General features: G+C 49.1%; 2 protein-coding genes across 5 annotated transcripts in view; one reads left to right on the top strand and one right to left on the bottom strand.

Moving 5' to 3' along the window:
* Positions 1-13,596, bottom strand: part of LOC135913476 (chaoptin-like) — a 372,394-nt gene that overhangs the window by 43,034 nt on the left and 315,764 nt on the right. The gene's annotated exons all lie outside the window — the stretch shown is intronic.
* Positions 2,116-13,596, top strand: part of LOC139049188 (uncharacterized) — a 451,752-nt gene continuing 440,271 nt past the window's right edge. The window contains exon 1 of one of the 2 annotated variants that reach the window (XR_011508160.1): positions 2,116-2,421. Coding sequence is in view for 1 of the 2 variants with exons in the window: in XM_070524541.1 (XP_070380642.1) it covers positions 2,198-2,403 (206 nt within the window). In the remaining variant the exon portion in view is untranslated. The remainder of the gene's footprint in view (positions 2,422-13,596) is intronic. The other variant, XM_070524541.1, reaches the window with a different exon arrangement.

A 13,596-nucleotide genomic window follows, 5' to 3' on the forward strand; every position in this document is an offset into this window, starting at 1 on the left:
ATGACGCCTTAAACCACTTCAGCACGTCTCACAGAACCGTTTACCACGTAGAAGACGCACGTCATACCCAACAGACCGCGGGATCGCAAAAACAAACGTCAGAACCTACCGCCGAGCATATACCTGCCATGCAAGAGACCGCTTTCACCCAAGCCAGTATGGCGCTGCTCATAGGCGGCGCCACTGCGTTCACAATATGGTGGCGCCTACGAATATGGCGGCGAGGAGTTACGGAGTCGCCATCTATCGGAAGGGCCTCGCTGGCGTAGTATGAGGGATCACGTGGCGCGCTCCTCATAGGTTTTGCTGTCACCGCTCACTGAAAACATCACGCGCGAGCTCTTCCGGACATTTCTGTAAGTACTTTCGAAACGAGAGAAGTCTCTTAGTGTCTAAATAATAATCTTGGGCAAACTGAAAGTACACAATCGTTTACAGACGCTATCTCTTTACCGAATACGTACAGTGAACGCCACTGCGCGTGGTCGCCGCGATGGAGTCTCCCGAACCGGCTTCTTGCGTGAAAGGTAGGTAAACGCCGAGAGCAAACTATGTGAAATATGTTCTTATTGTGTTTGTATAACTAAATGGAGCGTAATAGAACGAAGCCTCAATGCAGCGATCGCGCAGATTCGCAGCGACCGACTGCGCGTCTGCCTGCTTGTCCGCGAACTGTTTTGCTTTCTCCGCGCGCGCGTTTTCTCACCGTGCCATGAGCTTTAGGCCGCAGAATATAAGCATTTGACAGTATACAAGCAACCATTGTTGCGTGGGTGGTATCAGAGCTGTTCAAAAATAATTTCATTGTAGAGACTTCGACGCCTACGGGGACTGTAATGTGTCGTCGCGACGATTCAATCTTTTTTTCTTCTCAATTCTTTGACCTTTCAATATTATTTCTCGAGTTGCCTCACACTGTGTGTTTATCGGTGTTCTCAGCGTGCAATTTCCCGCTGCTCCTTTTTTGTAATCCAGTGCATTAATTCATAACACAAACATGACCATATGCCATGCTTTTTTTTTAAATGTGCTTCTTACCGCTGCCTTTCCACTCCACTGAACTTCGCAGTATCTATAGCATCGATAAGTTCATAGACCAAACCGTCATGACATTAGTCGGGTAGCGGACTCGGGCGAGCGTCTCAGTGCGCGTTTTCAGAACATCGCAGACCGGGCGCCGTAGCAGAAATCTTCCTCGCGTCTGTGCTTGCTGCATACCCGAGTTGTAGCCGATGACTGTTTGCCGGTTTTATGTTTCGCGAGCCAAGCTTCACGCAGCTTCTTGTCCTGCGGCTACGTGTGAATAAGGCTGACACCGGCCTCCGTTACGTGCGTCCGGCCCTGCGGCACCGAGCAGTAGCCTACCACGTTGCGCGCCTTCAAAGGCAGCCACTACCTATTGTAGTGCTTTGAAGCGTTGTAAAGGAGACACTCGAAGCGGGAAAATTTCGCCGCTAAACGAGGACCGCAGTGTACGAGGGAATTTTAAACTCGTTTTCAGCTCACTTCGGCGCGCCCGAAGCAGCCGATGCGGCCGCTACGTCCACGTGATCCCTCCTAGCACGTCACGCCGACGGTGGCGCCAGCTTTTCCATTGGTGGAGCTCGAGGCCGACAGAGGTGATAGCATCTCGGCTGGCGCAGCGCAACCGACGTAGCGTGACTGACCGCGAACGACGCTCGCCCGCGCGCCGATAACGTCGGACTATAAACGTGCCTTAAGCGACGATGTAAGCACGTTGGTACGCATTGCGCGGCAGCGCCACTTGCCGCGTCATCAGCAAAATCTGCTCGGATACTCAGTTTTCAGTTAACAACCGCGAACATCGCACATGGCAGATGAATATCCGATAAAGAAGACCAATGAAGCAGGCATTTTTTTTTTTGGCGGTACACAAAAAATTTCGCTTCGTAACGTAAAATGCGCCCGGCGTTGTAGCAGCCAACGCGGAGAAACCAGCGACTGCCGTGCGCTTGCCGCAGAGAAAGCGACGTGATACACAGTGACACCACCACGTGACCCCCCCCCCCCCCCCCCTAGGAAACCGGCGAAGCAAAGCGCCTGTTAAACAAACACTTCCTAGATAAAACTCTAAGCCTGATCGCTTGCCGCGGGACCTGGCGCGCTTCACTCTTTTGTAGTCCGCCAGTAGGCGACAAGATGCCGGTGCGGCAACGCGTCATTTAGCGATCATGTGATGTCGTGCCAGTGCTTCCTCGGCGTGTGGCGTGTGGACTCGACGTTGCGGTTACGGCGGTGCGTCTGCGTCACTGCTTTGTGGAACGCGAGAGAGCCGTGCCATTTAGGTGTCGTGTATGCCGCGCAAAGTGCCCGAACGAGCTCTCAGCTACCGCTGTTCTCCTTCCCGAAGTGGCGACCGGCAATAGCGCGGAAGATTTCAAGGTGAGCAGCTCTACGTAGGTAGGTGGAGTTATTTCTAACTCTTCCAGAGCTAAAGCGCCATTTATTAAAAAGAGAGAGAGAGAGAAAGCCCGTGCTGCTATCCGCGAACCCCGTCATCATCAGCTTCCGACAGCGTTTCTACAGGCAGTTTATCACTAAAAGAAAAAGAAAAAAAATTGGTAGGTGCTTCAACCTCTAGTTGATGTCCATAAAAGGCAGTCTTCCTGAGCGAGTTGAAGTGGAGAACAGCGTGCTCGAACGATATTTATTATTGAGCCACGCTGTGAGCGACAACGTTTGATCAACGTAAACTAGAGGTTAAATAGCCTTCCAAATTTTGTCATCGGTTATCATAGCTATTATCACATACTCAGTGGCCCCAGTGTCACTTAAATTTAGACTTCATTATCTCCGCAATCGGCCCACGAAAGATGTTAGAAACAAACACACCCCTAAAGAAAAAGTGAGGGTAACTCGGCAAAAAAGGACTACATCTTTAAAAATAAAGAGGGGCGTTTCTGTTTGATGCATCTTCCTGGCCACTGCCCGTCAGCAGCGTTACAAAAGACGCTACCCTTTACTGCGCATGTTCTTGTAGAGTGTGAAAACGGTATTGAGGCTCCAAAGCATGTGTGGTTTAGCCGAGTCTATTTACATTTATTTTCTCGTGGAACAACGAACGCTAGGCTTTCATTAGGACGAATGGACTAAAGAAGTGCCCAAAAGTGCAGTACGCGCCACTTTAAGTCGTCAATGTACCCCCAGCGTAATAGGCGCTTTTCAAAGCGAAGCTTTTCCTGCGAACCTGGCCGGGTTTTCGTGACCGTGGGTGCTGCGGCGTGGCTTTTATCTTGCCGAATAGGCCAACGAATCTGAGCAGGACTCGCGCGACCACCGCCGCTGGGTTGCTTGCAGCACCAATAGATGGCGCTCGCATGCACGCATTGCATCATTGCGCTCGCATCCACGCTCGCATGGGCTGGACTAGTTTTGAAGTGAGGGAAGCTCGCAGTAAAATTGAGTATGAAGAACGGCTGAGGAATATGGAAGAAAGTAAATGGGCTGGGAGAGTGTTCAGGTATCTGCACAGGAAAAACATTGATTCACAGTGGAGGAAAAGAACTAGGAAGCTTACCAGCAAGTATGCGGCCTGTAGGGTGGACAACACAACAACAAAGGTCAAGCGGAAAGTCAGAGAAGCTGAATTAATCTCATGGGTGGCGGCAATGGAAAAGAAACCTGCCATGAGTAACTACTTAAGAGAAAAAAACGAAATCAGGAAAGAAACCATTTACGATAACTCAAAGGGAAGCTCATTACTTTTCGAAGAGAGATCAGGATGCCTTAGAACACGCACCTATAAAGCGAGATATAAGAAGGAAGAAGAAGCATGTGCTTGCTGTGGTAAAGCTAGGGAAACTACGGAGCATGTTTTATTAGAATGTGAAGACGTCTACCCAGCGGTCGATTTAGGCACCACTGGCCTCCTTGAAGCCCTTGGGTTCAGAGGGAGCAGTGGTAAAGCAAACATGTCCGCAATAGACATTAGTAAGAGGCGACTGGAGGATTGGTGGAAGAAAAGTAGGGAAACGACAAAAGACGGAAATGCACAAAAGCACAGTTCGCAATAGGGGATCAGAAAATTTGGGCGTGGTAGTTCATAGTGTTTTTTTGTGTCTTTTTCATTGTTTAACCTAGGTAGAATATTAGGCAGTATAGTAGCAAGAGCTTGGTGGCGCAACCCACGCGCCCCGTTCCAAAGGGGACGCTCATAACATCCATCCATCCATTCGTAAAGCCCCTCAATGTTTCAAAAGTAGCGCCATTCTTAGATCTTTCCGACACCCCGCTCACCCTGGCGCGTCCTCCTCCACACCTCCAGTCGCCCCAGCCTCCTCCGCTCCCCCATTGGCCAATCTGTGTCACGTGGATGCAGGCGCTGCGCTTTTCTATATTTTTTCTTTCCAGCGCGGAGCAGGCGCCGCGCTTTTGTATATTTTTTTCTTTCCAGCGCGCACCAACCTCCATTGTTGGGCCTGCGCGACGAAAGTACGGCAGGCGGACTGACGGAGTGCGTTACCGTATGTAGGGCCGAGAACTTAATTGCGATGCCATGCTGCTGCGCCTTCGGTTGCCGCAACAGACACAGCGAGGGCAAAAAGCTTTTTGTTTTGCCATCCGGCGGGCACAACGCAAAAAGAAGTGTGGATTCGCAGGATCGGGCGGGCTGACTTCGAGGAAGTGGCAAAGAACGCACGGCTACTCACAACCTGTTATTTCGAGCCTAGTTCACGCCTTACGCTGCGAAAACGTGTGTGCTCATGCTCTGCGTGGTTTTAAGCGCGTTGTTTGACTTTTTTTTTTCGAATGTACTCTCTTTGTTTCATGTAGTTTCGTCTTGCGGTGAAATGTACGCATCTGCAGCTGGCCTGTGACATAAAAGCAACTTTATTCAGGGTGTGTTTTGAGCTCCACCAGAAGTTAACACATTATCGATGCTTTTGCTAGGCTAACTATGACTTACGATGCAGTCTTTTAGCTTCGAATGTACGCCCGCATGTATTGATTTGGTTTGTGGTGATTAACGTTTTTAACGTTCCGAAGCGACTAAAGCTAGGATGCAGGTCGTAGTGGATGGCTCCGGATAACTTTATCTAGCTCACCTGGGGATGTTTAACGTGCACTTTGATCGTAGAGTCGTACGTGGGCCGGTAAATTCCTTGTTGGCGTTTCATAATACTCGCGCGGGCGCAGTAGCGTTGCTTTAGAAGTTGGTGCCTCGGCGCGATTGTATTTCTTCAATAAATTTTATTTACTAGTTGTAACACCTTGTCATTATTTCGTATTATTGAGGGCGCTTCCAAGGCACCAAAGCGGCAACGGGAGCACCAAAGCTAGAACCAGGGCTGGATGGGGCTCGCCGAAGCCTGTGCATGCCAAGGGGGTATAAGATTGCGGAAAGTCAATTTTGTATTGCGACTCCTGCATTATTGTAATGTCACGAGCTCTTCAGAGGCCTCCGTTAGCCATTACATGTGCCCTCCTGGAGCAGTACTTGTAAAAAAAAACGATATATTGTCACGATTACCAAAGCACCCCGCAATGGAAAAAACGGCCCTGTTGCCAGGCATTGCTGACCGCACACAGCCATTCCGCCTGTGTGCGGTCAGCAATCTCTCACGCGCCGGCCGAACGAAAGTATCCTGCAGGTACGTAAATAAAACCTACGAAACCACATACACATGCTTTCACGCTGTCAACACCTGAAACTTTGGTAATTACGCGCGTGTTTGAGTACACCGCGTGCATGCGTCGTGTTTCAGCAACACGAACTCTCAACGTCGCGCGCTTTATGCCTTAAATGCGCCTTGAATAATGGTCCTTTTCTCTATTTCTTCCGCAATTCCAACACGAAATTCTAAAGGCCAGTTACCGACTGACGAAGAAAGATCTCGATTGAAAAAAATTACCGACGATTACGTTACTTCCTAATGCGAAATTTGAGCGCAGCAAATGCGAGCCTTTGTTTGCGTTTGGCCTCGGCCTCGGCCGCGCGAACGGTAGAGTCTTCTCTGCGACGGCGATGAGCTTCTGCTTCAGCCTCGCTTACTGCTGGTTGCTCTCGACGGCGGCGATGAGCCTCCGCTTCGGCGGCGCGAACTACAGAGTCTTCTCGGCGGCGGCGATGAGCTTCTGCTTCAGCCTCGCTTACTGCTGGTTGCTCTCGACGGCGGCGATGAGCCTCCGCTTCGGCGGCGTGAACGGCAGGGTCTTCTCGGCGGCCGCGCTTAGCCTCTGCTTCGGCGACACGTACTCCTGGATCATCTCGACGGCGGCGACGGTAAGCTTCTGCTTCGGCGGCACGCACCTCTGGATTCTGACGGCGACGGCGGTGGGCCTCTGCTCTGGCAGCTCGTTTAGCAGCAGCAGCAGCAGCAGCAGCAGACGGAGGACTTCCATCGGTCGTCTCGCTCATGGCTCAGAAAGAACTGGCAGATAATTTCGCAGTGGCGAACGGCAGCGGCAATTTCGGCTCGGGCGGTGCACATATAGAGATCCGCCGCCACCGATCTGGCTCTCTGATTGCCACCGCACAGGGCGAACGGCAGCGGCAATTTCGGCTCGGGCGGTGCACATATACAGATCCGCCGCCACCGATCTGGCTCTCTGATTGCCACCGCACAGGGGTTGCATTGGAGGAGGAGCGAAGAAAGGAATTAAGTTCGAGCCGGCGCTTTGACAACCGGAGACTCGCAGGAAGAGGGGGGAGGGGGGCGGCGTGTACACCCAGCGGCAAACGATGGGGGCAGAAGCGCGCGCAGCAAGCGGACAACACGATAAAGGGAGGAGGGAAGAGATAGCAGCGACTGACTGATGCCGCTGACGCCGATAGTGAGTCAACCCCAGCTGCGGAGTTGGTTTCAGGGACAACGCCGCCGATGCCGACACAAACAATATGATACCCTCGCTTCCGCAGCGCTAAGAACCAGGTCTAGCCGTGGGAAGGTGGTCACGTATTCGTCGACGTGCCGGGGCCTACGTGAAATAACCGGTGCGTCGGCAACTGAAGAGCACCCTATCCGCCACACAAGAACAGGGGGGGGGGGGGACCCTTTCCTCCTCTTTCTGCATGGCGGCGACGGTGTTCTATGCAGTCACGTTATCTTGACTCTCTAGCGGCGTCAGCGGCATCCAGCGGTATCAGTCGGTCACTGCTAGCACTGGGGGGATGAAAGGGGGCGGAGCTGGTTACGAGGCCGACGACAACGCCGACGACGACGCGAAACCCAGGAACGGACGCCAAAGAGCTGCGCTCTAAAACTGCTCCGCAGGGCTCGAACGAGCTTTTCTGCGGATTTCCTTCCGTAGCGTGTTAGCCGTCGTCTGCTACGGCAGGCCCACCACCGGCGGCGTCACCATCGAGGCCACGCCGAGCGGAGGAGGAGGGAAGTGAATGGCGCTACTTTGGGGGATTGAGGGGTTTTACGCATTCGAAGGGGTATCCCTGTATAAGCTCACGCAGGGAGCAGAGTTGCGCATAGGTCCGCCGTTGTGTTCCAGCTCTGCAGGATAGCAACTGCTCGCGCGCACAGGAGGCAAATGCCGCGCGGTGTCCCATTTGCTTTTTTGTCTGCTGGTCGCGAGCTACATGCGGCAATTGTTCGCAAGCGCTGAGCAAGATGACACCTTTACACGCAGGCTACGCTCGTACGATTGGCGTAGCCGGAGGGGTGCCAACGCTCCAAAAGATTTAGTTTGTATGTACATATATACACGCACGTATACTAACACACGCACGAATGTACATATAAGGAGTAGGACCCCCCTCAATCCCTCGAAATAATGTCCTGACTATGCTCGTGGCTACGTCCGGAAAGTCAGAGAGGCGGAAATAATCTAATGGGTGGCGGCAATGGAAAGAAACCTGCAATAAGTACCTACTTAAGACAGAAAAAAAAAAAACGAAATAAGGAAATAAACAATTCATGATAACTCAAAGGCAAGCTCATTGCTTTTCGAAGCAAGATCAGAAAGCCTTAGAGCAGGCACCTATAAAGCGAGATGATATAAGAAGGAAGAAGAAGCATGTACTTGCTGCGTTAAAGCTAGGGAAACGATGGAGCATGTTTTATTAGAATGTGAAGATATCTGCCCAGCGGTCGATTTATGCACCACTGGTCTCCTTCAAGCCCTTCAGTTCAGCGAGAGTAGGAGGGAAGCTAACATGTTCGCAATAGAGATTAGTAAGAGGCGATAGGAAGATTGGCAGAATAAATGTAGGGAAAGAAGAAAAAGACGGATACATACAAAAACAAAGTTCACACTAAGGGGTCAGAAAATGTGGTTGTTTGAATTAACCGTCCGACCGTCCGTCCGTCCGTCCGTCCGTCCATCCATCCATCCATCCATCCATTCATCCATTCATTCATCGATTCATTCATTCATTCATTCATTCATTCATTCATTCATTCATTCATTCATTCATTCATTCATTCATTCATTCATCCCATCCCATCCCATCCCATCCCGTCCCATCTTGTCTTAAAAACAGGCGACTAATCGTGCCAAAGTGCGGACAGTCGCGCGGCAATTTTGCGTGCATTTGCAGGCTTCTTTCACGCTCGGAAAAACACTTTTTCATGTCGCTCAACAATTTTCTCATTAACACTTTTCACCTAATTATAACGTTAGGGAAGTTGATTAATAAATTATGGCTATCTAATTAGGCGGAATGAAAAACAATCGTTTGCGTATCTCCAAGTGACGGCATACTATTTTGTCCAGCTACGTGGCATTTGCATATTTTAAAACTCGGGCTAAAGTAAGCTGTGACACCCTGTACATTGCGAGCCATGTTTCTTCGCCACCAATTGCCGCGAGTAAGGCCATGGATTCTCATGAAACGCCAGACTGATTATTTCACGCTTTCGCCGGTGTGTGCTCGGCATTTAGAGAAGCTCAACGGGCGCAAGTTCCCACCCACGACTCCTTTTCAGAGCCTTTGAGTTATTTCCTGCTGCAATGCCTTAACGTTTTAGTAGTACACAAAAAGCCTGCGTTTACCTGGGTGTGCCCGAAAACGAAAACTAAAGCTTTCATAACTTGATGCACTTCTTAGCACAACTGCGCTCGGAAGTCCCCATGGCCACAATTGGTTATTTTTACAACTTCTGTTAAACTTGTAGCGAGTATTAATCTAGTTTGTGTACAACGGTGCTCTTGGGCAGTGGCACGTCGCGACTCGCAAAAAAAAAGAGAAAAAGAAGAGAGAAGAGAGAGAAGCAGCAGCATGCGCAACGAGCACGATCGCTCGCGGCTACAATAAGAAAGCCGCCGCTGAACATTGCCAGCTGCGGCAAGCGCCGTACATGCTACGGTGTAACGACCATCGGTGTAAGCTGGCTTTCAGTCATATCTCGGATGTGCTGGTTAAAGCTGTGGAAAGAACGCAATGAAACCCGCGTTTATTAAAATACTGATGTGTTGAAAGCGTAAATTTGTTGCAATGACTAAATATTTGGGCACCTTTTCTTGTTTGTTTGGCGACTCTACATGCGATTCTAGAGATGGATTTTGTTCCGCAATCACCAAATATTTCAAGAAAGCCTTCATAGAAACTGTTCTCCATTGACACTTGTTTTGTATCGCCGGTACAACACGTTCATGTGGTTCAGATATATTCACCATCTGCAAACGTGGACGTCTAGCCCTGTTGGTAAGACTGTTGGCTTCTGGGCGTGGGGACGTAAGTTCGAAACTCACTACTGCGAACGTTTTTGCTTTCGAATTCATTTATGCTTTATTTTATGTATAGCGATTCTTCTTACGCGACAGACGGACGGGTTTCCGCGTTGGGTATATAAGTATAAAAAATGCTTATGCGTACAAAATTCAGCCCTCGTTTACGCACAGCCAAATCAATCGCAAACTACTACCGGCAAGCCCATAAATACAAGGCGAACGGGTCGATCAAAGGACTTTTATTATTTTTTAAAATTTATCTTTCGCATCGAATGTTCAAGTGTGCCCATCTCTGGCGGCGTACCTTGTCCCAAATGCTAGCCAAACAGCGCCGTGTCCGAGAGGCGTATGAAACGGAGTGTGGCTGCTCGCTTGCATAATGCATGGCGGACGTGTATCGATTAGCGCCGTTACCGAAACATGCACGCGAAAGCACGTCAGGAATAGCGTATTCGTCGGTCGCCCAGATACGCTGACGGATAACGCTCCGCTGCGATCACACAGAGCCCAGGTGCGTGTGAATTCACGCAGCACGCTGCGATCAAGTTTCAGACCGCCTGACGGCGTAAAGAGGAACCTTAATGTACTCTAGCAATAAACTTTGACAACAACCGACAGCGTACAGCTATCGTTGAAAAGAAAGGTGTACAGTACGGATTATGAGGGACGCCGTATGGTGGAGTACTTGGGAGCAATTTTGATCTTTTTGGGTTCTTGAAACGTGCAACTATATCGCGGTGCGCGAGCGTTTTGATGTGAAACGTCCTTAAAATTGGTCAGAGCTTGCTAAAGCCGCATGTAACGAAATCATGTTATGCAAGTATATCGTTTTTTTTTATATTTGCCACTGTATTTTAGCCGCGCGCGTTACTTTGGTAGCGTTGTGTGTGGAGGCCTATAGGCCATGCATGTGTCCCGTGCGCAGACGGCGCTTTGGTGAGCAGCGCGACGCAGCGAGTGAGCTCACAACATTATTATGACGGCCGGCCCGTGTGCCACGCCGTGGCAGGAGCGACGCGCGCACGGACATTGCGATTCTCTATCAGACCGTGACGGAGGAGCACTTAGACCGCGCTCTCCGGACTTGTGTATTGCATGCGCCTCAACTGCCTCTCTGGTTTATTTGCTTTTGTGGCAGCCGATGATATGTGTGCCTTCAAAGACCGGTCTGCAGTGGTGGTGGCGGCAATGAATGCCGAGATGGGCAGACACGTCAAAGGCGTAGTTCCTTCAATCATTCAATGAGGCAGCGTCCCGCCCGACCGATGCATTTACGATCGCAAGAAAGTCGGATGTTCTAAACCACACCTACTCCACATACAACAAAGCGGTTGCTATGCTTGGTTTTGCTAACCTATTATTCCTTGGAGTTGCGGTTGACCTGCCTGCACAGGTGCCACACGTTATCTGGTCATGAAGGAACGACATCGATGCCAGCACGCCGACCTACTTTCTTGAGATTTCGGGACGACGTGTGAATGTACGAAATGACGGTGACTCTCTTTCTTGCTTTTACACTCTTAAAAAAGTTAGCACCCTTTGGGGCTTCTACTTTCCCACAACGACAATCGTCATCTGCCTCGCTTGCGTTTCCTTTCTTGAAAACCCCGCGCTCGCTACTTTCTTATACAGAATGCTATGTCACGCTGAGAACGCGCATGTCGTTCGTGACCTGGAAGTACCGGTATAGCAGCGTTAAAGAACATGCTGGTAACGATTATTGTTGAGGAACAAGATAACCCCCAAAGGGTGCAAACTTTTTAAAGGGCGTACTGATTCAGAGCTCATTGTTATTTCTTGCTTAAGCAAGTCTTCCGCCACTGAGGCCAGCATTTGTAGCATGTATTTTGTTTTTACAATTATAGGTTGATGTTGTGCTACAAAGATTTCGTAAAATTTGGCATTGATGATACAATTCATCTGGCAAAACTTGGAGAAAATACAAATATTCGACAGACCCGACATAAAGAAATGTGGTTCGTACCTACCCCAAGAACCTCCTATGATGAGCAATCTTTATCTCATACATTACCTTCGCTCTTAAACCTATTAGACCGACAAAATTTTGATCCCTCTAGAAACCGAAACTCTCGCATTAAACGTTTTTGTCAACTTGTTTATTTGCAAGACTAGACCATGCCTTCTTATTCTCCTAATTTTGTTCCCCACTGTTATTTATGAGTGTTGATTATTTCTTGCCGTCTTGTTTCACTCTGTATTACCCGTTACATTGTGATGCTTTTTTTTTCATTTCTTGTGTATGACTGGCTGTCATCTTGCTGTTATGCCAACTTACAAGGGGTCGGGACCTCGTCAAGCTGTCCAAGCTTTTAGTCCTGTACTCCTCCTTCTTTAAGGAAATAAAATGATTGATTGATTGATTGACTGGGAATGCTGAAGCCTTTGGGCCTTGCTTTCGCTTTATCGTTAAATAGACTACATTGTATTCTATAAAAGCCAACGACCGAAATTAGCAAGTTTCAAGCAGGTTTACTTAGCCACAACGTCCCAAATTTGAGAAAATGCTTTGAGATCCATGACGTCACGCTGTCGTACCGCCGTTGGGTTTCAGTGGGAAATTGAAAAAATGAAACTTTGACCGATCATTTTTTCCCCTAATAAGCAGACTATTACACGAAATTAAAAAAAGAATGAAGTTTAGAAGAATAGTTACCGCGTCAGCCTGAACTCATTTAGAACTTAAATTATGTGGTTTTACGTGCTAAGATTCGATTTGATTACGAGGCATGCCGTAGTGCGGGACTCAGGAATAATTTGGACCACTAAGTAGGAAATCTAAGTAGACGGGTGTTTTCGGCCACATCTAAATGCGACCGCCGTGGGCTGGATTCGAGTCCGTAACCTCGTGCTCAGCAGCCCGACACCATAGCCACTAGGGTACCGGAACGAAATGTTTCTCGTTCTGGTTTTAGTTTCGTTCCACTGAAAAAAATTGTTCCTGTTGTGCTCCGGAACGAAAAAGAAAATATCCCTAACGGTTCATAACGGTTTTGGCTGGCATGTAAACATTTTATAAATAACGCTAGGATAAAAACAGTGTTTATTTTTCTCAATGAGTGAATTATGAATTCTGAGATCGTGAACAATGCCTTGAGTCAAAGCGCTAAGCATGATCTCAGAAGCAGCACGTCATCGAGTGTCGTGGCCGAAATGCGAGACTGCTGTTCCGATAAAACGCACTTAAACGAACATAAACTAACGATAAAGCTTTGATAACGAGGCGTTGTACCCTTCGAAAACGAAACGATAAGCATTTCAACGCGCTAGTCCGGGTTCTGCTACGATCTGCTGGTGCGCCGAGCGGCATGCAGGCTTAGATTAGTGCAGCGCGCGACCGGCTATCGATAGCTCGCGCTATCCCTGCTTGAGATATGCGCGCTCATTCGGACTCGGCTGTTTGGGGTTGCCGACTTTCCCCTTGAACCTAAAACAGAACAAATATATTTCAGTTTCACTCCGAAACAAACAAATTAATAACGTTTCGGTTGCGTTTTCGCGCCGGTCAAAAATATAGTTTTTTTTTCGTTTTTGTTTTCCTTCCATTCTGACACACTGATAGCCACTAAGCAACCACAGCGGGTCTCTAGGACTGACTGTTGGGCTAGGTGGTATTAGCGGCGAGAATGTGTAGTGGCGCCCTCTCGCAAGTGACGTCACGGCCAGGACGCCGCTCGCTCCGCTGCCGCGCGCGCTCGTTTTCTTGGTGCGTGCTTAGGGCTTTGGTGGCTTGAGCCGTACTTACAAAAGGTTATTTCGGATGATTTCTGTTGCCATGCGTGGACCGCAGTGTCTTCTTTGAAAGCGCGTGAGTCATGAAAATTTGCGACTTGGATATCGCAAGCTATGTAGCGCTGAAGGGGTCTACTGGTCTTGCAATGCATATATGCACCCTGTCTGTTCATAAATTTTGCTTAAAGATAACGTCTTCAA

Source organism: Dermacentor albipictus, chromosome 8 (assembly GCF_038994185.2).
Source record: "Dermacentor albipictus isolate Rhodes 1998 colony chromosome 8, USDA_Dalb.pri_finalv2, whole genome shotgun sequence".
NCBI lineage: Eukaryota > Metazoa > Arthropoda > Arachnida > Ixodida > Ixodidae > Dermacentor > Dermacentor albipictus.